Raw genomic sequence first — 26,058 nt, 5'->3', positions numbered from 1 at the left:
CTCCGTCGCGCACCTGTACTATATCCGAGGCCTTAGAGTCCTCCGGGTCTCTTGAAGGTCTCCTGGTTACAAAATGGGGGAAATACCAATTCAGTATAATAGCACCAGTTTAAAAAAATAAATATATATATATTTTTTTACATGGGGGTTTCTTTCCATGGTAAATCAGGTGATGTGTTTTTGCCTCAAATGTGAAGTCCGAAGTCTTTGATAAATATCGCACTTTTTAAGATGACAATGAACATACCCTGATGGACTTTGCCTCCAAAATTTGACCACTGTAAAACAACGCAGCTGTGTGAGAAAAATGTTGATGTGTTTAAATTATTGGTAATATTTTGTGCATTGGGAGTTAGGTATGCAAGTGTTGATATCATCATTCAAACAGAGTCACAATACCATGAAATCCTAAACTAGCACTGGATTCTGTGGTCAGAAATTATTTCCGTGCGTGTATTGGCAATGGACAGAACATAAAATGCCCCAGGTTAACTATTGAGAGGTGTGTAAAAATACATACGTGTGTCAACATGCATACTTGAATCGTATCATATTCACTTGTTTTTCACAGATAGAGTTAATTGTTGCAGCTTAGAAGGCATTGTAAAGAGGAGGATCACGCTGTACTAGTGCCACAGATTGGAAACTATCTTGCTCAAATAGTTTAAAGAGCTTTAAGGCACGTTTGTAACATACTCTTAAGCGGTGGTGCTCAACGCCGGTCCTCACGACGCCTCATGACTCACTTAGCCACTGATTGATCCACCTGTTCTGAAGCAGGGATATCCTGAAAACCTGACCCTGTTGGGAGGTCTTGAGGACAGCAAGAAATGGGGTGAAAGAGTTTTTCCTCATCTATTATTGTAAATTGGGTTGTTCACTGTGTCACGTGAGATATATTAGAACTAATAGATTTAAGTACTTGTACTTGATTGTGTAAACTACATTGTTTTTGCACATTGCACTTCTATCAGGGAGTTTTTAAGGACCTCTTTTTTTTTCATTGAGTTTTAATGACTGCTTTTCAAAAATGATTATATAGATTTTGAACCACTTGCTGCACAGAATGAACCTCACACTATAAAGAGCCGCGGTTGCACTTCTGTAATGTAAATCTAGATTACAAGCAACTTTTTTGACTAAATATTTCAAATCTGAAATGAAAACATTTCTTAGAACACATAGGACTTTATCCCGAGGATAAGGTCAGGGAAGTATGTAGTCTTAGTTTGATTCAATGCTTATATTTAAGGAATATGTAAACTATATATGGTACTTATACTTATTGCACTCAGGAGAAAAGACCTGTGTTAAGGAGTTAGACTGTGACTCTAAGCCAGGCGTGGACAACTCCATTCCTCAAGGGCCAACAACAGATCAGGTTTTCAGGATATCCCTGCTTCAGCACAGTCTTCGACTGAGCCACTGATTGAGCAACCTGTGCTGGAACAGGGATGTCCTGAAAACCTGACCTGTTAGTGGCTCTTGAGAACTAGAGTTGCTTACCCCCTCTCTAAGCATTCGTTTGTGTTCAGAGGGAAAAATGGTCCCCATCATCAAATTAACTTTAGGGCAAATATAACATTATACCTACTGTACCAAGTTTGATATTGTATTGTATTTTCCCAACCCCTTCCTCCTTCCCCTGCTATTCTTCAATCATACTCCATGTCCACAGTATTATTTTTTATCTTTTGCTACATGAAAGATTTCACAGGAGAGTAGGATTTTTGGAGGGAGCTCGGTAGGTATTGGCAAGATCAAATACTATCTTTATTGGCAAGATCAAATACTACCTTTATTGGCAAGATCAAATACTATCTTTATTGGCAAGATCAAATACTATCTTTTTATCTTGACTAGCTTAGCCTCCATTTAGCGCTTAGCTATGGTCACATGGTGTTTATTTAGTGGAGTATTCTGAAAAAGTGGAATACAGCACCTAGTTTTTTAAGCTAACTCTTCGTTTCCAAATCACTTTGTAACCTAAACACGTCCTCTTTATCTGAGGGGGGAGGCGGGAGGGAGAAAGCTAATGAATACCCTTTATTTTACCAACCTTTCATTGACTAGTATTAGTGCTACCACTATTTGGAAACCAATTGGAAATCTTGATGTATGCATTCATTAATTGAATGATTGTTAAACATAAGCAGTTGTCACTGAACAAAAACACCTTTGTACAGTATAATGAAATATAATATTCTTGATGAAAATACCATAGAAAAATATGAAAATATACCATGTAACTGTGTGTTATATTCGCATTGGAAACAAATCAACCACAGCCGTTTATTATTAAGTGACTGGCCTATCATCTGAAATTGATGATTTGCCGGCATCTTTTATTGTCCAATGTCCATAATAGATCTCAGTGATAAGACAGTGTGTTTGTACATACCATTATTATGTTTAAAAACATTAACATTGTATCTGCCGTTCATTAAAAAAAATTGTTTTGTTACTAGTTATACATTTTCTTTTATTTTTCCGAAGAATTTTGTACTAGGCCTAAATAACAAGAGGTGGCTGTTGGGGATTATACTATACTAGCTATTCAACTACATTGGTAAGATCGCTTTGACACCAAGTTTAAAGCAGGGGAACCTGGTTCAATGCCCGGCGTGGGCTCCTTGTGACTTCGGACAAGTCACTTTATTTCCCTGTGCCTCAGGCACCAAAATCAGATTGTAAGCTCAACTGTGCAGGGCCAGTGTCTGTAAAAATTCCTATGTGCTCCATACTGCGCACTATACTGTAACTGTGAAGCGCTTTGAGTCCCATTTGCGAGATTAGCGAGAAAGCATGTACAATGTATAATGCTACATGCTATATTGTAATTGTGAAGCGCTTTGAGTCCCCTTGGGTGAAATGTATGCATGAAATAAGTTATAAGAGATTTGCACGGTTCACCTAAAATAAAAAAAATAGATATGAATTCTGAAAATTGCTGCTTTAAGTACATACACACATACAGTACACACAATTATTTTTAAACTCACCTGAACCAGAAGGTCTAACTAAAACCTTACCATCAGGAAGCCCTCTAGTAATGGAAATATTGAATGCTATTAGTTTTAGCAATTTCAGACAAAATATAATTGCGGAGAAGATCGTTGCTGGAGTGCCAATGAATGTGGTCAGTGTTGTAAAGGCATTCCTCTTATTCATTGACTCATACTGTGGTCATTGATGTTGCACTTGTGTAATTACTGACTGCCTAAAAGTGCGTCTTTTCTCCCAGGTTTGTCCAATGTTGTCAGAATTGGGTGTGGCACTGCCTTAAAATGAAATATGGGAGGTAACAGTAAAGGTGGTTGTGAGTGTTTCTGTACCAAACGGAAAATGAAGGTTATTGGCAGGGGCAATAGTCTTATAAGTAAATGTCATTTTTGGAGGATAAACTAAATTCTGCATTTTACAAAGACAAACTATGCTGTGCTTTATTAGCTGATCTAGCATAAACAAATTGTGTTGGTGGTTTAAAAATTTGCAGTAAATATGCTGTCATTTTCTTTTCTGTTTTTACGTAGATCTCCTTTGACCTGGCAGAGTATACTGCAGATGTTGATGGAGTTGGCACTTTACGTCTTCTTGACGCTGTAAAAACCTGCGGCCTTATTGGCTCCGTAAAGTTTTACCAAGCTTCAACAAGTGAACTGTACGGGAAGGTTCAGGAAATCCCCCAGAAGGAAACAACCCCCTTCTATCCTAGGTCACCATATGGTGAGTGTACAGTGGCTCAATCTGATTAATAGGGCGACTGTGTATGATACCCGAGGCCCACAGTACAACATACTAACTGTAGTTTAAGTGACTGTGCGGCCTTGAAACACATAAGGATTCTGACTTCAGTATTCATTAAAGTTTTTACAAAATAGCTATGGCCTTCAATATTTTAAGAATGTTGTTAGCTGTTTAATGCAGCAGGCATAAGCTCATAAGGGTCCATGTAAAAATGAATGAGCGGTAAAGAGTGACAGACACACACTGTGCTCAGTTGCATGTCATTACCCAGAATCCCTGGCTGCAGTGTTAGCACAATTTGCTATGCGATAATGGGTAAAGACAGGGTTGCATACCTGTCTTTGATATGCAAATGCTCAAGTGGTATATGTTATTTACTGTACACTGTACAGTGGAGCATTTTTGTCCCTTTTTTTTTTTTTTTTTTTTTTTTAACTCACCACAACTTTTTTAATGTCTGGTTACACCCACGGACCAGCTTCACGTTACATAGCCAGCAACCAACCTCACACTGATGAGACCCAAAAGGTCAAACCCGCTGTCTGTGAGTGATTTACTGGTATGTACTTCTTTAACCCAGGCTGTGCTGATAAACTGTGTAGTGCGGCAGACATGAGCTTATAGGGGCCCATGTTAAAATTGATGAGAAGTACAGAGTGACACACTGAGCTTATTTGCATGTCATTACCCAGAATTCCTGGCTGCAACATTAAATATGTTTGCTAAGAGATAATGGGGAAAGACATGCAAATGCACCACAAGTGGTATTTTTTATTTACTGTACACTGTATGATGGAGGGTTTTTGTCACTTTTCTTTACCCACCATAACTTTTTAATGTCAAGGATGTTATTGCTACTCAGACTGACAAAGAATATATTTTTTTCTGAGATTTTACAGGTTCCTACAAGATTACACATGGCATTAACATTTTTTCTTTATTCTTTCTCACTTTTTATTAACCAATGAGATATATGTTTTTTTACATATCAAAAAAGCCAAATGAAACCTTCTTAGTGAAGGGTACTAGTGCTTTAAAATAATATAGAACAAATATACTTTAGAGCTGCGGTTAGGGAGACCTAGTACACATTTCTAAATACAAGCGACTTGGTGCTGTGGCCTTAGGGCTGGTTAATGTCAGGGAAAGAAAATGTAATGGATCTATTCATGCATTTAAAATAAAGAGCACTCAATTACTCCACAAATGCACCAATCATAAAAGTAAACCATAGGAAAAAATAAATAGCTCTGTACAACTGTTTATAATCTAAGAAAACAAGATTGGAGCACAAGGGACAGAGAAGAGGATGCAGAAGTGTCCCCAGGACCACCAAGAAGGGTGGGCAGTTGAGACTTGTGTCTTGAGCCCAATGACTGCAGGAGTCAAGCCAACTCGGCCCCAGCGTATCCTTCTGCCCAGGAGTGGGGGAATTGTAGTATTTGCAATTTAATATCAAAGCTATAATAAGCAACACAGTGTTGATGTTGTACATTTAGGTTCTTTGTATTCATTACTTTGTGACTCAACTGGTCTTTAAAAAGCATTGTTCCTGTAGAATTAATGTGACCACTCCTATAACTGGAGAAAAAAATTGTAATTGCATAACAATCTATAATCTATTTTCTGCACCCGATTGTGTTTTGTTAAGTACAGTAGGATATTAACATGGATTTTAATGATTTATTTATTTTGTCTGCAGGAGCAGCCAAACTCTATGCTTACTGGATAGTGGTGAACTTCAGGGAAGCCTACAACCTGTTTGCCGTCAATGGTATCCTCTTCAATCACGAGAGTCCAAGAAGAGGTTAGGAAACTTTACTAAATCTACATCCTATTGAAAGGGGGGTTTGTCAAAATGTGCCTCGGTCTGTTTGATTTTTCTTTGTAATTATTATTTCTTTACACATTTGGTATGGCACCTACAAATTATATTTACGTGAAAGAGAAACAATGTATAGTAGCCTAGAAAGAGACGTACACTAAGGCTTTCCATAACATAGAAACAGAATAGCAAGAAGGTAATGAGCGGTAAGTAGGTCCAAAATTTAAGGTACAGGTGGGTTGCTTCAACTAACTCTCACTTTGAATGGCTAGTTAACTCTATTCTTGTTTTTTTTTTAACTTGTATCCGATAGCATTCTAGTTTTTAAAGTTACTGGGGGGTGGGGGGAGATTTCTGAAAGCTCAGCTAAGTATGACAATAGTTACAAATATTAGGAGATAAAAATTAGAACTGAACCAAACCAGGAATGAGTCAAACTGAACCTAAAAATCAATGTTCACGGAAACACAACCGCGAAATTAAAAATGCAACAAAATTGTGCAGGAGTTTGGGAGTGTGATTTAAAAAAAAAAAGAGGGCACAGTCAATATGAAGAGATGGAAGGAAATATCAGTGGAAAGATGTTGGAAAAAAATGTAGGCAGTGGAGCAAATTGAGCACAAATATGAGAAGTTAGAAGAGTACAGAAGAAGCAGAGTTGGAGTTCTGCTTGGGGGAAAGAAGGGGAGAACTTTGATGTTGAACCCGAATTCCCTGCTGTTATATGACTAGAGTGAGTGGAACCAGCATATGGAAGACATTGACATATAGCGGGTTGTAGTATTATTATGATTATTAATAAGGGAGATAAAGTATAAAAGCTTACTTTTATTTTGATTGGGTTAATAACAAGCCATTCAAGCATACAGTATGTGGAGGAATATCAGGAGAATATGCGCGTGAAGCAAAGGTGAAGAGAGAGAAATAATGTGCTGTGTGTTAGCATTATGAGGATGGTAGTGGGTATGTAATAAAGATAAGGGAGCAAATGGAACAAGTATGTGGAGGCAAAATGTGAGGAGCAAAGTTAAAGAAACCTGATGGGAAGGTTGGATGGCACACAGGAAATAAGCGTTTGGGAATCGTACACAGGAGAGAGAAAACAGGTGGGTGGTTTAGTCCATTGTGTCATATCAGAAGAAAGGACCAATCTTTAACTGTTAAAATAGAAGACATAATGTACTAATAAAAAGTAAGACGTCACAGACAAAGAGGGGAGAAGCTGATAAATGTTAGTGTTAAAGAAGGAACAATTTGTAGATTGTGGACTTCTTACAGCAAAAATGAGATAATCGCCAGTTTAGAAATAACATATAATGGTTGCTATTCATGGATTGGTTCTTCAATTCTATGTCAAAATACTCAACTCAATACTGCGGACCATTACTTATTCCATGAAATATGTCAAGACGCTTCGCATCAGGAAGTCCTAGGTGCCAGCATCAAGCGATTATTAGAAAACAATTGCTCTAGTGTTCAGGTAACCAGTCTTTCCCCCTTTACTGGTTCTCCAAACAATGAATACTTGTCCTCTATCACACCAAGGTTGCTTAAATCTTCTCTTATATAATGCCGACTGCCCTCTATTTCACAACCGGCCTGTGCTGTAATGACACACCCTCATCACTTTGACCCATAAGATGAGAAACTGGCTGAGGCAAGTATGTATTGGCCAATGAAGGAAGAAAGGGTACAGTATGTCTGTGCATTCCAACAGCAGGAGTAGCTAAAGTGTGGGAAACAAAGCAAACCACATAGGATTTTTATCATCCTTCAGAACACGGTGAAATACAATCTGCCAGATTACATTTTATGCTACATTAATTAGAAGTAAATAAAAAATGTAAGCCTTCAAATAACAAGTTATTACGTTGTCTGAATGAGAAAGGAACGCAAAGGGAAATACATGTATTTTCATGGTGTCTTTAAACTCCGTATAGATCTGTGTGAGAGAAAAAAAATGCTGTTAATTGTACATATTAATATTTTTATGCACTTTGGAAATCTTGGTTTAATGTACTGTTTTAATTCCCATAAAACTAACTCAAATTAGATAATTTCATATACATACTTTTTACAGTTCACGTCTTGCCTGCAGCTGATCATTACATCCAACATAATGTGTTTTGTAAGTTATAACAGATAATGCTATCTTTTTCTGATATGGGTTCCTGTATAAATGTGTGTGTATACGCACACGCACTTCCAGCTGGTATAACTTGCATAGGTGCTGCTGAAACAGGTGAAATAATCTTTGTGAAGAAATCTGGCACTCACAGATGTTTTTTTTTCTCAAGAAATAGGGTTTCAAGAGCTGAACCCTATTAATTTCAGCTCCAGGGGCCCCCTTCTTTTAGAGATACTTAACTAAGAAGGGGGTGCCAGTAGCCACTCCAGGGTTCCCTATATGTCTGCTTTTCAAAGTCCCCAGGCCCTGCGGGCCAATAGGAAGCTGTGACGTCATACGGTGCAGCTTCCTATTGGCCCATGTGACCGGGGGCTGCAAACTGCAGTCAGAGGTAAGTGGGTTGCAAAATGTTGTAGTCAGATGTATCCATTTAAAGAACGGCAACTAGGAGATTAGCAAGACCATTTATGGTAGCATATAACAGAAGGCTCCGCAACATAATGTATCAGGATACAATGTACAATGAATACAAATACACAAAGCCAGACTGAACTCAAAATTTAGAGCTATCAAATCTGAGAATCTGAAAGAAGTAACATTACTATGCCAAACATATACTTTGATTGGATAATTGGAGTAAATAGTGTGTGTGTGTGTGTGTGTATGTATGTGTGTGTGTGTGTGTGTGTGTGTATATATATATGTGTGTGTGTGTGTGTATGTGAATGCCGTTCTTGATTGCATGTTGGTGATTGGTTCTTTTTGTTGTGGCGCATAATGGGTGGGGGTATATATGTATGGTCACTATCACTTCACTAGTGTGTGTATATATATAGATATCTATATACAGTGGTTGACAAATCACCAAAAAATCTACTCGCCACACAAAAAAAAATCTACTCGCCACCTAGTATCAAACGTGTGCTGCTTGGGCCAATATTTACTCGCCCGGAGGTTAAATCCACTCGCCCGGGGCGAGCAAATGTATAGGTTTGTCGAACACTGTCTATAGATATCTATATATATCTATATATATAGATATATCTATATATATATAGATATATATCTATATATAGATATATAGATATATATCTATATATATAAAACATAATACTGAGTTAAGTTATGGTGAGTAAAAAAAGTGACAAAAACCCTCCACAGGAAAGCAAATATGCAAATATAACTGTATGCTCATCTGCATGTCTTAGACAGGTCTGCAACCCCGCCTTTCCCCATTATCACCCAGCATACAGCACTTCCACTGCAGCAAGGGATTCTGGAAAATGACATGCAAATGAGCACACAGTGTCACTTTTTGCGTCAATAACCATTTTTAACATGGTTCCCTAAATGGTTATTGAGGCAAAAAGTGACACTGTGTGCTCATTTGCATGTCATTTCCCAGAATCCCTTGCTGCAGTGGAAGTGCTGTATGCTGGGTGATAATGGGGAAAGGCGGGGTTGCAGACCTGCCTAAGACATGCAGATGAGCATACAGTTATATTTGCATTATTTATATATATATATATATATAGATATATATCTCAATCATACGAACCAATCCAAAGACCAGTAAAGAGACAGCAAACTGCACAGGGTTAATAAAAAAAAAAACCTGTATTCAAAACATAGACACACGTAAGCCGACGTTTCGGTCCCACATGGAGGCCTTCCTCAGGGCCGTGCAACCAACAAGTGATAGTGACCATACATATATACCCCCACCCATGATGCACCACAACAAAAAGAACCAATCACCAACATGCAATGAAGAACGGCATTCAACATAGCTGTGCTCTGAGGCACATCCCCCAATACCTGTAAGGTGATTGGTCATCTGCAACCACGAACAGGGAGCAGGCAATCCTGTAATCAAAATAGCCCACAATGATACTCATGCCCCGCACACCAGTGTCAGTCTGACAGCGCGCCGCATGTCAGGCATGAAAAGTAGAACTACAAACGCTGTAGGCCGGAGCGCCGATCAGGCTCCGCGCACCACATTAGCGCGCGGAGGCCACGCATAGTGTCCCTGGCAACGTAGGACGCCGGCAAGCAGCCTGCTTTATGTATTATGCTTTATGTGTATATGTCACTAGCTCTCCATTGTTTCACATCCTCTGCACACCCACACTTCCCTTGTTTGTTTTTTGCAGGTTTGGTTTCTTCTATAGATTGTGCTCTGATACCCTGTGTTATCTCCTTAAAGGGCTCTGTTTTTAGTATATGATGAGCCAATTGCTGTCTGCCCTCTCTCTGCCCTGAGTCAGTGTTTGGATGATGGGTGTCGCTGTCAGTTGCAGAGTTTAAGACTGCGCAGGCTGCTTGCCGGCGTCCTACGTTGCCAGGGACACTATGCGTGGCCTCCGTGCGCTAATGTGGTGCGCGGAGCCTGATCCTGATTGGTGCTCCGGCCTCCAGCGTTTGTAGTTCTACTTTTCATGCCTGACATGCGGCGCGCTGTCAGACTGACACTGGTGTGCGGGGCATGAGTATCATTGTGGGCTATTTTGATTACAGGATTGCCTGCTCCCTGTTCGTGGTTGCAGATGACCAATCGCCTTACAGGTATTGGGGGATGTGCCTCAGAGCACAGCTATGTTGAATGCCATTCTTGATTGCATGTTGGTGATTGGTTCTTTTTGTTGTGGTGCATCATGGGTGGGGGTATATATGTATGGTCACTATCACTTGTTGGTTGCACAGCCCTGAGGAAGGTCTCCATGTGGGACCGAAACGTCGGCTTACGTGTGTCTATGTTTTGAATACAGGTTTTTTTTTTGGATTAACCCCGTGCAGTTTGCTGTCTCTTTACTGGTCTTTGGATTGGTTCATATGCTGTGTGTTTCTCTATGGGACTAGCATCTGCTTTTTTGCTTCATTACAGTGTGCTGACTGGCCTCTTGTGGATTATGTGTGTGTGTGTGTGTGTATATATGTGCGTCAGTTGTATAGTAGTTTGAACTCACGCTTTCCCAAAAGAAGCAGATGCTTGTCCCTTAAAAGAATGCACTGGGCACCGCCCAGAGAAATGTCCCTCTGTGGGGACCGAAACGTTGGCTGCCCTTACCAGGGGACCAACTTCTTGTGGTAGCCAGGTGGGCACCACTAGGTCCCCAAATCTCCCTAGGGCGACTTCTGTAATTTTACAGTCATTCTGGACATTGGAACTATACTCTGAATATATTGTATTCATAAATTGAGAACATACTTGTGAAGCACCAATCACCAAATAACCTATACCTAGCAACTAGGCAGCTGCGAGTGGGCATTACATCTGGCGTACTCTTTTTCTAGTGTTTGTGGGCGTTCACGGAGGGGTATTTATTTGTTGCTCTTGTTATCTTGAAAAAGGCTTGAATTAAGGCCGAAACGTTGATCTGCAAATAAATCCGTATTTCACTTGAATTTAAAGTCCTGTGAGTGCCTGATTTTGTCAAAAATACTATATATTTATAATGTCTATTGATGATTTATTAAAAGACAAAGTTTTTCCAAACTTACAAATGAATTAAAAAAAAAATACAAATAACTTGGTGAATGTTCAATCCTTCCTCCAACACCAGTTGTGTCAATGAAATCAACAGACAAATGCAAGAAAAATTGTCTGCAGAAGCTAGAACATACAAGTCAATTGACATAGTCATGGATATAAATGAAGAAGTTCAATATCCCACTGAGTTTCTTCACTCAATCGAACCATCTGGGATGCCGCCACATAACTTGTTGCTTAAAATTTGCTCACCTATCATGCTTCTGCGAAAAGAGATGCTCCAAGACTAAGTAATGGAGCTTGATTAATAGTGAAAAATCTTTTGCCTAATGTCATCGAAGCCGCTATTTTAACAGGCTGTGCTAAGGGAGAAGACATATTCATACCAAGAATCCCACTCACCCCAACCAACATTCCTTTTGCGAATTCAAACGACTTCATTTTCCACCAGTGAAGCTTGCATGTGCAATGTCAATTGATACATCTCAAGGACGGGCACTTAAAGTATCTGGACCGGATTTAGAAAATCCACGTTTTACACATTGCTCAACTTTGTTGGATGCTACAGAGTGGGAACTGGAAAAAATGTGTATGCTTTTGTGCCTGATGGAAAAAAAACTACAATATAGTTTACCCAACCGCATTCGAATAAAAATTCATACCTTTTTGTTCATTAAGAAACTAAAAAAAGGTTATAAATCTCAGTATTTTTTGGTTTCTTTGAATTCCTGAGCAACGCTGGCTACTTTCCGTTAGTATTTAATAAATCTGCTGTATTATCTTAGTCACTTAAATGTCTAGGATAAGGAGCACTCACAGTACTGTAGCTAAGCTACCACGGGTGCACATTGAGTCAAGTCCACCAGCAGGAAAACTTGTACATATCAGAAAACATGCTACAATGGAACTCCAGTGGTTTTGGTACAAAAAAAATACAAAATGTATTCACACAGGATCGATATTTCGGTCCAAACTCGAAACTTGGTCAAGATACTGTGCTGGGACATGACAGTGCAATATACACCCACCCTCAAGACGCCAATCCCAGAGAAAGGCTGCAAACCCCGCAATTCTGTTGCTGAGGAGCAAAGGGCCACTCGGACAACACTGGGAGAACCCAGTGACGTAAGGTGTTCCATCATGTCATAAAATAGAAATAAAACCCAAGTAAGAAAACCATTACAAGAATATAAACATAAAAACAGTACATGCCCCACAATATATCAAGCAATCTATCGATGCAGATGGGCACAAACCATGAAGCAGAAGGGCGCAATTAGTAAAAAAAAAATAAAAACGGCAAAACCTTGCCTTTTGGTCTTAACATCAAAAATTTGGGAAGAGCACCAATTGCCAGCAAATTACTAATAAAGCACACAGAGAAGGATAAAATATTGAACCAAGAAAGAAAAGAACAACTTATCCAGTGTAGTGTGTAATGAAATAGAGTCCAGTCATAACGGCAACGCAAGAGTCAAAAAGTGACTGAGTGAAGCATCTGAGCTCATGTCATAACTGAGAGATCTAAATATATCTTGAAAAGATTAGCCGACCTTACTTATGCTCAGTCACCGTGTAGTCGTACATACTCTGAAGTAAGCTTTGACACAACCTTCAAGAAGGGGAATACACTACAGTATTTCCTCTCCCAAGATATCTTGATGAAATATATCATGAGAAAAAGAAGTTTAAAAAGCCACCGTCATAAAGTTTATTACAAAGAATCAACAAGGTAGTAATTGTTTGTTATTAATATGTGAGGCTTTTGGATCTTTAGGTTAATAAGGCCAAAAACTACAGTATGAAGAATAGGTGCAATATGAATCATTCTTTAAAATTAGATTTTCACTAGGGTATTTTTCTTATGTGATGGCTCGGCTTTTAAGGAATTGTGCGTATTTATTCATACATGTGTATCTTAAAATGTTCATGACATGATAAATATGTTGCTCTTTTTGTATTAATGGAATAAAGAAAGTAGGCACTTTTGCTACTTATAGATTGGTTGCACTTTTTTATTTAATGAAATAGGATATATATAAGTTGATTGGGCATGCATGGGTTAACCCTCTGAGAAAGTGACAACACTGCATCATGAAACCTGTCTGGGGACATGGGGCCATTAACAGAATAAAATCATGTCTGTTACTGCATTTAATATGATTGTATTAAATATCGAGTTTCAACTTTCTCCATCTGCCAGTGCTTCAGATTGACTTGCTTTGTACAATGAACAGAAGATATTTGACTTATTTATACCATAACTAATGTACACCTTTAATATGCATTACTTGTGTTAACAACAGGCACATCTAATTACATCTTTAGCTTTCAACCCACCAAAGCTTACTTTTCATTGCCAGGTTATGTTATCTTGGGAAGTCTAGGAATCTTCTTTTTTTTTTTTTTTTTAAGTACCGTATATATTTTATAACCAATATGTTTTGTTGCACTACGTGGAATAGTTTTTTTTTTGTTTTTTTTTTTACACATTATGCCTAAAAGGGACAGACTTTGAGTCCTTATCATATTTCCAGATTCCCAGGCTCCATGTTCATTACATGTGCAACAATATTCCCAGGGTAAGGTACTGATGACATCAGTGTAAAGATTTCCTTTGCCTGTCTGGCTGACCTCTCCCATGCCATGCTCAGAAGCGCGGACGGAGAGGTTATAAAAAGTTTGTAAACGTATTCTGCGTTTTTCCCCAGCCAGATCCGTTGTTGTAAAACTGGTAGGTGCAATGCCTGTGCTTGGTGCATAAATAACCACGTACATTCACATGCAGAGAATCTGTTCCTTAAGGGAAAGGAATAGCCCTGCAGCTGCACAGAGTGCGTGCAGATCTAGAACTTCTTTTCCCAGGCATGCTTACGGATACAGCTCAGTTATCAATGTTAATGGTTGGTAGGGTTTTTTTTTATCAGAATCTGCATTATTTAAATAATGGTTGGCAAATTACCTAATCCGTAAAATATATTGTATAGTCCTCAACATTGTTAGCTTAGATTTGTTCAAAAAGTGATTTATGGCACCGTCATTAGTCAAACAGATAGACATAAGTAACTGATAGGCTGGTGCCCAGTTTTCCCAACAAGAAGCATACATTTTAGTTTTTCACAAGATAGAAACAAGATTACTGAATCTCGAAGGAAGCCATCTACTGTACACTGGGTTTAAAACATTGTTTTTACCTGCCCCTTTGATAATAATAGTTTTTTCTTTTATTGCACTCACCATTGAATTTTTGCAGGCAGGAGTCCCTGACGCATAGAGCTTACAATCTATGTTATTAGTGCCTGAGGTATAGTGAGATAATAGTGGGCGTCCTGGTCCACCTATTTGGCTAAAGATCCTAGCCTCGACCGCTACGTTCTAAAATGAGAACTTGGACCTCACGTCTGACTTAGTCTCTGCAGGGCAGGCTTTCTTAGCTCCAAAAATGAAGCCGGTTGCTCTGCTATTCGTAACATAGCAACTTTGAAAAGCCCGCCCACGTTTCATCGACTCAAACCACAAGATCGCCTGGTTCTCTGACTGGGGCATCTCCTTACATACCTTTCACTGAGCTATCCTCAGCATGGAAGTAGGGGGAGCAGCCAATCGGAGCGCTGGAATTCTCTCTCACTAGCCAATAGGCTTAGGGGCTTTTCCTTTGGCTGACGTCAGAGGAGGAGGCGTGCCAAGGCGGCTCGAAAAGCTGGTTGGTCGGGAAATACGAATTAGCCAATGGGAGTGGTGCCTACGAGCTGTATCTCCTCCGGCTAACTCATTGCCACCCTCTGGGCAGGCTCCACCAGGTCTGGCAGACTAATAAGGTGTCTCACAGGGTGCCGTTTGTTCTCCGGACCTGAACAATCGCCCTTCCTCTCCAAACTGTTTTGTCACCTTTGGACATCCCCCCTCCTCGGAACTCCGATGTCTATCCAGATTTCCCCGCACCAAGGTGGATGCCCAGGCTGACTGAACAGACATTTTATAGGAAATGCACCAAACATAATAAAACATAGTTTAATACATGATATGGCTTGGGGAGACCCATACCTGTGCATGGAATGGATCAGGGATATCAGGGCTCGAAAACCAGGAGTCTGGGGGACACTGGGTAGCTCCGGTGTAATTCAACCCGCGTACCGGCAAAACCTGCTAGCCGGGGAGAATTAGGGGACTACCAGTAACTTTGGCCCCCTAACTCCTGCAACAAAAACATTTGCATTTTTACCCAAATATCCCACCTAAAACTCACACTCAGAAAGTTTCATGAGTCTTGGGCAAGGGAAACATGAAAAGGGGAAAAGCAGGGGACACTTTGACTCTCACATGTTATGATATGTTATGATACATGGCTTATGGTGCTATGTAGCTGACAGGTACCCACGGTTTTCAGGGGTAACCAGATAGGCTTAACCTTTATTGCATAGCCTGGCTACCCCTACCGCCACAGACCTCAATCCTCATCAGGTGCTCTGACAGCCTGGGAAAAAGTGTGCCTAAGATATTAGTCCTTGAAGGAAGCAATAACCTGCTGGTCCATAGGCTGGATCAATGAGGTGGTGTTGGGGGGGGGGGGGCATGAACATAATGTTTGGATGCAAGTCATCCAGGAAAATGGGATAGCCAGGAGCATTGTCCAGGAGGAGCAATGCTGTAAAAGCAACATTATTCTTCTTGCAATATAATTCCACAGCAGGAACAAAACGGTGTTGGAACCAGTCCTCAAAAAGGCTCCCTATTACCCATGCCTTATGCTTGGACTTCCAAATCACTGGAAGTGTGGTTATTGCATAACCGTTAAATACCCTAAGCTTTTCTGCGTGGTAAACAAGCAAAGGGTTTCATTTTAAATCACCTTCAGCATTGTTTCCAACCAAAAAAGTAAGCCCATCCTTGGCAGCTTTAAAACCAGGCATAGATGTTTCCTCTTTTGCAATGTAGGTTCTTCTGGGCATTTTCTTCCAGTAGAGCCCGGTCTCTACGTTGACGAGCGCAATAGCCACCATCCTCTATAATTTTTGCTAATTTAGCAGGGGCATTTTTAACTGCCTCCTCATCAGTTCTAGCAGCTTCCCCAGTCACTTTAATGTTATGCAAGTTTGTCTTGTCTTTAAAACACATAAACCAGTCTTTATTTGCAGTGAATGTTTCATCCATGGACCCTTCTCCATGCTGCTGCATACGGTGCTCAAAAAACCTCAAAGCCTTGGCTTGAATTCAAAGCCTTGGCTTGAATTATAATTACATTTATAGGGACACGACACTCAGTCCAATAAGTCCACCACTTTGCATTATTGTTTTTGCTTGCGTTGAAGCTGAGCCCTTAACCTGCTCCAATCTTCTGGCCCTGTCTTTAAGAATTGTTATAATTGTTGTATGGGGAATATCCAATGATAGGTCAATTTCTGTATTGGACTCTTCTTTCTTTGAGCGCCTTATAATGTTTAACGTTGTCTCCAAAGTTACAGGCTTTCTATTGTGTTTTTGAGCAGAAACATCACTGCCATTTTTGCTTTTGGCAGACATGGTTATGAGTAAAAAAATATACCAGAAAAAGATCACACAGACTGAGCTGGGCGATTCTGCTAAACTGCGCCTTTGGACGATTGTTTGAACTTGTCAGCGTGGCATCATGTCAGATATGAGTATCGGATAAGGCATTTTAGCGTTGAAAACTTCCCATTGGAATGTATTATAAAACGTCGGATGTGCCGTTTGGCGGAAACTGAGGGCCTTTAGTGATACTGTGGAAGAGAATACGAATCTGATTCACTGGTTTAAAATGGTCAACGTGGATTTCTTGTTAAAGCTTATGTTGACATTTGTGGGAAAGAGAAAATTCTAGATACAGTACTTGGCTCTGTTACATTTATTATCATTTGAATGGGTTATAAATATAGAAGATTAAAGTAATTGAGCGTGTACGGTATATCTCATGTACAGACACAGTACATATTCGTACTGTAAATGGAGTTTCATTTATTAACATTCTACAGAAATCAGTGGAGAAGTCAAGTGAGAACAAATGAAAAGGCCAACTGTGAGAAGACTGTTTGTACAAGCACATTCCATTATTTTGACACAGCGATAAGCGACTGGGACAAGAAGACTGATATACAGCACTTATAGCGTCACCGTTTGGCACTAGTTTTGAATTGGGGAAAAATCCAAATGGAGCCAATTTCTGATGTTCCATGTGAGACTTTTATGACACTTTTCTAAGCTTTAAATAAGAATCTTTTAAAAATTGAATAACTAGAAGTAATTGGAATATTTCCAAAATGAGTTGTTCTAAAAACTGTTTGTTTGCAGATATATAAGAGCAATCGATGTTCAGCTTTATCCCAGTCATCAGCAGTATGAAGAATGTTGACTATTGTTGTGTAGTGTATTATTTCATTAAAAATGTAATTTATATTTATATTATTTGTCGTGCTACATGAAAAAAAAAAATGTACAATAGATGATATTTCTTTGGTGCCTTGTGTTATGTCTTATAAGCAGACTTAAACTGCAAGTTTTTCCTAGCAGATGCAAAGTGATACTATACTAATCAACAGTTTTCACTGTATTCATTAAGAATTATATATGCTAAAAGATCACTGCAAAAATAATATCTTGTGGCAATTCACTGCAGGAATGCGAGATTGCAGAGTTTGAGGAAGAGAACCAAATTGCAAACTAAAATGCTGTTTTAGAAAGTTTGGGGAAAAAAAACTGTTTAAATGAATACAGTGGTATGGGTTTCTGTGTGAAAATGTGCATTGTAATTCCTACAATTAAAAGAACAGCCCCCTTATTAGTATACTGTAGTTCCCACAAGCCAATACTGCAAAATGATTTCTATATTTTTGTTTATTCATGTGATGTTTGCACAATTTTTACACATCGTCCAATCAAGAGGGAACAATGAAATCCGGTAATTTTCTTGTTAAATAAAAAGCAGAAATCAAATTTCCCATTTACACAATGGATTACTGTGTGCTGAAGTCATGTTTAACGCACCAAACCACCATTTGGGGGGGGATTAATCAGGTGGTATAACATAGTTGCACTGGGGACGGGCCTGGTTTCCTACAAGTTTTCTTATTGATGAGGCGGGGTTACACGTGCTTTCAAAATGACCACTGATGCATTGTAGCCAGTGAGCCCATCAACAATGGGGACTTCATAGGTCACTGCAACTGTTTGGGTTGGTGGCAGATTCCTGCTGGTGGGAGGACATTTTCAATTCCTGAAAATGCTTAAGATTAGTAGTAAATGTCTGATACCTAGTGTAAACTGTGTACTGTGTGTGTATATATATATATATATATATATATATATATATATATATATATATCTATCTAGATCTATCTATCTTGATCTATCTATCTAGATCTATAGTATGTGTGTATATATATATATATATATATATATATATATTTATATATATATATACACACACACACACACACACACACTATAGCAGCAGTTGCTAAATGTTCTTTTTCTTCTCTCAGTTCTATGCTGGGAAACACGCTGATTCTTTTATTTGCATGGTCATACTAATGAACATGATTGGCAGCTAGGCCAATCTCCCATTAGAGTTAATAATACATTATTTGAAAGATTCAATCATTAAATAATATGCACTCGAAGTAAAATTAAATCCAAGGGTGTTATAAACCAGGGTACTTAATAGGACCATAAATTCTTTTGTGAGGTGCTGAAAATAGTGAACACCTTGAGCTCTATGTTTATTTTTTATTTTTTTTAAAAGGCAGTCCTGAACATACAATAGAAATGGTACTTTTCAATAGAAAAGAGCCCCCTGTGATTTAGCGGCAGAGTGTAAAAAACGCATCATGGCTCGTACATAAATAGCAACTTGTTTAACTCTTCACTGCTCTTGAGGCCAGGGATACATTACAGAGCAATGTGTTCCAGGCACCAGGCACCTCCGGCAGTGAAGGACAAAATGCAAGTTGTATAACATCTCTGCTTCTCTGCCTATGGCTGGGTCTGTAAAAGTTCTGTACAAGCAAAACTAATTGAAAAGGAAAATAATCTCCACACAACAACAGTTTTCATTACTAATCCAGAGAAAACATAATTTCAAGTTCAATAAGCTACATGATGAGGGAACCAGATGTCTGTGTGAGAAGTAGACTACTAGTACATACATGTTTTTGACGGCTTAGTATACATGGCTAAGCCTTGTGATTAAGAAGACGGGGGTTGGCTGCAAGACTGGCCCTAGGCATAGGCAGAGTAGACATTCGCTAAGGCAACACAGCAGCAGCGCGACTTTTCAATTGCCGGCTGTAGCTGCTAGTATTAATCAATAATCACTGTTGAGCAGGGTTTTCTTTCTCAGAGGCGCAGGGCGGTATAAAAAAACAGAATTGGTGATAAAAAGCGATAAGAACTAAATAATATGTGATAATACTTAAATACCTTATATTAAGGCAAGGCTGCCAGGAATTACCGACCCAACAACAAAGTCGGTCATAGACACCAAAAAACAAAATACAAACCGGCGCATAAAATTATCCAAAGATAGTCTGTTTGGGGATCCAATTGGACCGGAGTACACTGATCCACTTCAAGTCTTTTGCTTCCAATGTTGTCACCACAGCCAGATGAGACGTGATATGTAAGTCAAGAAAAAAGAGAAATCATAGTGCAATCTGATATCATGAAGGACATACAATACAACACTAAACAAACGACAAATGAACCATGGTGCAGACTGCTACCATGAAGACATACAAAACAACACTGGACCAACAACAAAGACAAATACAAGCAAGGCTGATTAAATGAAAAGAGCTACTTTTAATACACTATAAATAATAAAATAAAGTTGAGACACAACAGCAGGCAGCTGGTCCGGTAGGGCTAAAACCAAAATCCTACTCACAACAAATCGAAAGTTAATGGTGCGGGAGGTTTGGCCGTGAGGTATAACTCGTCCACCTGTAGCGTCGGGCTGGGTTTAAAGCAGCTTCCGCGCTGTTACACTTCCCAGTTGAGCCGTTCGTGGGTGTGTGTTTGGGGGCAGGTCTTCCTTTCACTGATGTGACCGATGTAGCATACAGCCTGCGGGTGTTGGTAAGGTGGCTCGAAGAGTATAATCCAACGCGTTTCGTGTGCATGCGCACTTCATCAGGGTTCCGCGGGATCAGGGCGGGATGCAATACACCTGTTCTAAGAACGAGGGGAGGAGCGGATTTAATAATATAAGAGTCTGCGCTTGCTGCACGAAAGCCAGGAACAGTGTATGTGTGTGAACTGTGTTTTGCGCTGCAGCAGGCTGCAATGCAAAACAGCTCAAAATGACATGCAGCACCCCACTGTTACTAACATAGTACAAATTCAAAATCATGCATACAGCATGGTTTTTTTTCTGATGCTAGTTTTCCATCTCAAATGCGCAAAGAACTGGATTGGTTATCACTTGAGTCAACGCACAAAATTCATCTTTCCTGCCTTCAAATACTTTCTGGGCAAGCTACCCACGTATCTAAACAAGCTCCTCACCCTACCACATGCAGCACTTATCTGAGATTTGACTCCAAAAGACTGTTCATGGTCCCAAGGTTCAACAAAGTATCTGGCCGTTCCTCATTCTCTTACCGTGCACCTCACAACTGGAACAGTCTACCTGAGACTCTCAAAGCTGCCACAAGTCTAAATTCTTTCAAAACTAAAGCTGTCTCACATTTTAATCTGTTCTGTAACTGTTACATACAGAGGCGGCACATTTTATTTGAGTGCGGCTAGCTCTGCAAGCCTGGGGATGCCCCGGCATGCTAGCCGCACTCCCTCGGCGTGCGCGCGGTCACGCGTCATCGGGTGCCTGCGCCCCCTGCACGCGCGTCCAGGGCTCCCCGAGGGAGCCCTGGTGTCCCGCGATGTGGGGGACGGCGGCAGGGGGTTCCGGGGGACCCGGCAGACCCGGCAGCGGGAGGGAGAAAGCCCCGATCGGAGGGTGCTCCTCCGTGTCTTCGGCGCGCGCCCGGCACCCTCTGGCGCGCGCTAGGTTACTGCTGCGGCCGAGAACGGGCAAATGCTCGAATAAACTCGGCCGCAGCAGTAAGCCTATAACATACTGGTATATTATCTTTAACTGTGCATGCAATGTCTTGCATACAGTATAATGTATAACCCTGTTCACTTCATGTAACTATGTAGTTGTAACCATGTATTTGTCATCATAACTCTGTGCCCAGGGCATACTTATAAATGAGAGGTACCTCTCAATGTATTACATCCTGGTAATTTTTATTAAAAATAAATCTCCCCCACCATACCCTGGTTCCAGGACTCTATCCACTACCCTCACGTGGCTCCAGAGTAGCATCCACCCTGCATTCACACACCCAATAACCTCATCCACCTTGCTTTCACCTCTCCAAAAGTCTCATCTCTCCAAGAGTCTCATCTACCCTACCCTCACCTGCTAAAGAGCCCCATCCAGTCTGTACTCAACCCCCCCAGATCCTCATCGAATGGGCACTGAAACATTTATCTCACCCAAATAAATATATTTCACCATCTTCACTAAGACGAGTGTGCTGGACTAAATATTGAACAAACAAAGAAAAAGAAATACGTGCGCCTGTCGATTAATTCAGGGGTGAGCAAACTTTTTATGCCGAGCCCCCCTTTTCATCCATGAAATTTCTCGGGCCCCCCTGCCTGATGTAATCAAAATCACATGACGTCAGCGCACGTGAGCTGGTTCAGCCATTGAGGGCGAACCAGCTTTGTAACGCCCCCGCCACGCGTCTACAAAAAAAGTATTTATAGCACAAATTACATAACTTAAAAATAAATATTATAATATTTGTCTAATAGCGTTCCCATTTCTGCTGTATTATTAATCTCTCTCTTCCCGCCACATTAGAACACCTCAGGACCTCTCTAACCTCTTCCAGTCTCTCCCTGTATTTCTCACTCCCCCTCCAGTCCCTCTCTATTCCTCCCCTCAGTGTCTCCCCCTCCCCCCCCCACTCTCTTTCCCTCCCCCCAGTGTGTGTCTCTTTCTCCCTCCCCCCATTGTCTCTCACTCTCTCCCTCCCCGCATTGTCTCTCACTCTCTCCCCTCTTCCAGTCTCACACTCCTCTTCCAGTCTCTCCAACTCCCTGTATTTCTCACTCCTCCTCCAGTCCCTCTCTATCCCTCCCCTCAGTGTCTCCCCCCACTCTCTTTCCCTCCCCCTGTGTGTCTCTCTTTCTTTCTCCCTCCCCCTAGTGTCCCCCTCCCTCCATTGTCTCTCACTCTCCTTCCAGCCATTGCCTCTCCCTCCCCCCAGTGTCTCTCTTGCACTCTCCAACCAGCTATTGTTTCTCCCTCCACCCGGTGTCTCTCTCACACTCTCCCTCCAGCCATTGTGTGTCTCTCTCCCTCCTGCCAGTGTCTCCCTCCCTCCCACCAATGTCTCTCTCATCCCCATCCCCATGTAGCTCTTTCACCCCCCCTCCCCATGTCACACTCACTCTCACCCCCCTCCCCATCTCACACTCTCACCCCCCTCATGTCACTCACACCCTCCCCATGCCTCAGTCTCACACTCACTCCCCCATGTCCCAGTCTCACACTCACTCCCCCATGTCCCAGTCTCACTCTCCCACCCCCCCATGTCCCAGTCTCACTCCCCCCCCATGTCCCAGTCTCACTCCCCCCCCATGTCCCAGTCTCACTCCCCCCACATGTCCCAGTCCCCCCCCCCCATGTCCCAGTCTCACTCCCCCCCCATGTCCCAGTCTCACTCCCCCCCCATGTGCCAGTCTCACTCCCCCCCCATGTGCCAGTCTCACTCCCCCCCCATGTGCCAGTCTCACTCCCCCCCCATGTGCCAGTCTCACTCCCCCCCATGTCCCAGTCTCACCCCCCCATGTCCCAGTCTCACTCCCCCATGTCCCAGTCTCACTCCCCCATGTCCCAGTCTCACTCCCCCATGTCCCAGTCTCACCCCCCCATGTCCCAGTCTCACCCCCCCCATGTCCCAGTCTCACCCCCCCCATGTCCCAGTCTCACCCCCCCCATGTCCCAGTCTCACTCACCCCCCCCCCATGTCCCAGTCTCACTCACCCCCCATGTCCCAGTCTCACTCACCCCCCCCCCCATGTCCCAGTCTCACTCACCCCCCCCCCATGTCCCAGTCTCACTCACCCCCCCCCATGTCCCAGTCTCACTCACCCCCCCCCCATGTCCCAGTCTCACCCCCCCCCCATGTCCCAGTCTCACTCACCCCCCCCCCATGTCCCAGTCTCACTCACCCCCCCCCCCATGTCCCAGTCTCACTCACCCCCCCCATGTCCCAGTCTCACTCACCCCCCCCCATGTCCCAGTCTCACTCACCCCCCCCCATGTCCCAGTCTCACTCACCCCCCCCCCCCATGTCCCAGTCTCACTCACCCCCCCCCCATGTCCCAGTCTCACTCACCCCCCCCCCCATGTCCCAGTCTCACTCACCCCCCCCCCCATGTCCCAGTCTCACCCCCCCCCCCATGTCCCAGTCTCACTCACCCCCTCTCCCCATGTCACACACGCAGGAAGCAGGAAGCAACGAGATGCTGCTGTGTACTGTAGCACAGCGCAGCACAGCGCCACCTAATGGCCAAAAGAAAAATTGCAGCTGCAGACGGCTTTTTTCCCTCTGCTCCTGGCAAAATCGCCGCTGCTTCCTGCGCCCCCCCTAAACAATCTTGCGCCCCCCCAGGGGGGCGCGCCCCCCAGTTTGCGCACTGCTGGATTAATTCATGAAGCACTCACTGGCAAAAAAAATAAATTAATAGATAAATAAAAACATGTTTAAAAAGGTAAAATGAATTAAACCTTGTAAATATAAATTAAACCTTATATATATGTACACTTTAAACCAACAATTGGTGGTGTGACATGAACCATTCAGGAGTGGAAGGGGTTGGCTCTAGCTCAAATAACAGAAATGGCATATGGGACCAAAAAACCCAAACAAATATGCAGCTTCCAATGCAAGGTACCCGAAACCTTGCTAAGGTATGGACAGTAAAACAAACAAAAAGGGAAAAATATATTGCGCTTCCCTTTTTGTTTGTTTTACTGGACTAAATATTGGACACCATACATATTCCTTACACCTCGCGTTTGCACTGCTTAGGAGTTCTGGCACTGCTGTTCATATATGTATATATGTATGTATGTGTATGTATGTATATATTTTTATGTATATATTTTATATATATATACAGTGGTCGACAAATCACAAAAAAATCTACTCGCTGAACAAAAAAATCTACTCGCCACCTATTACCACACGTGTGCTGCTTGGGCCAATAGGAGCTTGCCACGATGTTAAATCCACTCGCCCGGGGTGTGCAAATGTATAGGTTTGTCGAACACTGTATATATCTATCTATCTATCTATCTATATATATATATATATATATATACATAAAAATATATACATACATACATATATACATATATGAACAGCATAAATATATATATATATATATATATATATAGCAACTGTAAATATTCCTGTATATTCATTTGCATGTCTTAGACAGGTCTGCAACCCTGTCTTTCACCATTATCACCCAGCAAACAGCACTTCCACTGCAGCAAGGGATTCTGGGAAATGATATGCAAATGAGCACACAGTGCCACTTTTTATCTCATGCTCACATTACATGAGCAACCCTTAGTCAATGCATGCTGCTTTAAACACAGCTTTTAAGCAAGGACTTGGGAGATGCAAAGTCAGTTAACCCACTCACAGACATGTTTCAACCTTGATGATATATATATACACACACACCATCTGTAGCACTTGTCGATCCACTGCTAGAAGAAGCCCTCCCCCCTCCCCAATAATCTTTCAGGTACTATAGTTGCAGTCCTCTCTTCTACACGTTGCTGCAGCACATTTTCTGATTTAATTCGATCAGTCCATACTGATAAATATATGTTGAGGATGCTGCACACAGGGTAGGGAAGGAGTGACATCAAGAAGAGGTCCGCATATGGGAGTGATCATGTCCAGCTTGCCTGCGAATGACACTCACGCACACACAGAGGGGCCACATTTGAGAGCCTTGTGCAAAGGTGTGACCCATCCCAGTCCTAGGAAGGTAAACAAGGAAACGTGGCACGTTTGTTAGAGTAGGGAGGAGACATTCAGTATTTTAAGTATTATGTTATATATATATACACATAGTAGATGAGGTTGAAAAAAGACATAGGTCCATCAAGTTCAACCTATGCTAAATTTAGACAACAGATACTTTATCCTATATCTATACTTACTTATTGATCCAGGCAAAGAAAAAAAACCAGTGTCATATCATCCATTGATATCTCATAAGGGGAAAAATAAATTACTTCCTGACTCCAAGAATTGGCAATCGGATTAATCCCTGGATCAACATCCTTCCCATGTATACTTATTTGGTATATCCCTGTATACCTTTCCCATCTAAAAAGATGGCCAACCTTTTTTTTAACAAATGTATTGTATCTGCCATCACAGTCTCCATGGGTAATGAATTCCACATTTTAGCTGCCCTTACTGTAAAGAACCTTTTTATTTGTTGCTGGTGAAATCTCCTTTCCTCCAACCTTAAGGGATGGACCCGAGTCCTTTGTACTGCCCGTGGGATGAATAGTTCTTTTGAAAGCTCCTTGTATTGTCCCTGAATATATTTGTATATAGTTATCATATCCCCTCTTAGACGCCTCTTTTCTAATGTAAATAAATCTAATTTAGCTAGCCTCTCCTCATAACTTAGATGGACCATCCCCTTTATTAATTTGGTGGCTCTTCTCTGCACTCTCTCTAGTTCCATAATGTCTTTTCTTAGGATTGGTGCCCATAATTGTACTCCATATTCAAG

The 26,058-nt window shown here is 41.4% G+C and overlaps 1 protein-coding gene across 4 annotated transcripts in view; it reads left to right on the top strand.

Moving 5' to 3' along the window:
- GMDS (GDP-mannose 4,6-dehydratase) overlaps window positions 1-26,058 on the top strand; it is a 327,410-nt gene that overhangs the window by 261,021 nt on the left and 40,331 nt on the right. For 3 of the 4 annotated variants that reach the window (XM_075585821.1, XM_075585820.1, XM_075585819.1), the window contains 2 exons: window positions 3,534-3,726; window positions 5,450-5,554. In XM_075585821.1, coding sequence (XP_075441936.1) covers window positions 3,534-3,726; window positions 5,450-5,554 — 298 coding nt within the window. Of the gene's footprint in view, window positions 1-3,533; window positions 3,727-5,449; window positions 5,555-17,183; window positions 17,388-26,058 lie in introns of those variants that run through there. The other variant, XM_075585822.1, reaches the window with a different exon arrangement.

Source organism: Ascaphus truei, chromosome 2, assembly GCF_040206685.1.
Source record: "Ascaphus truei isolate aAscTru1 chromosome 2, aAscTru1.hap1, whole genome shotgun sequence".
NCBI lineage: Eukaryota > Metazoa > Chordata > Amphibia > Anura > Ascaphidae > Ascaphus > Ascaphus truei.
This window is presented reverse-complemented; position numbering and strand designations above follow the sequence as displayed.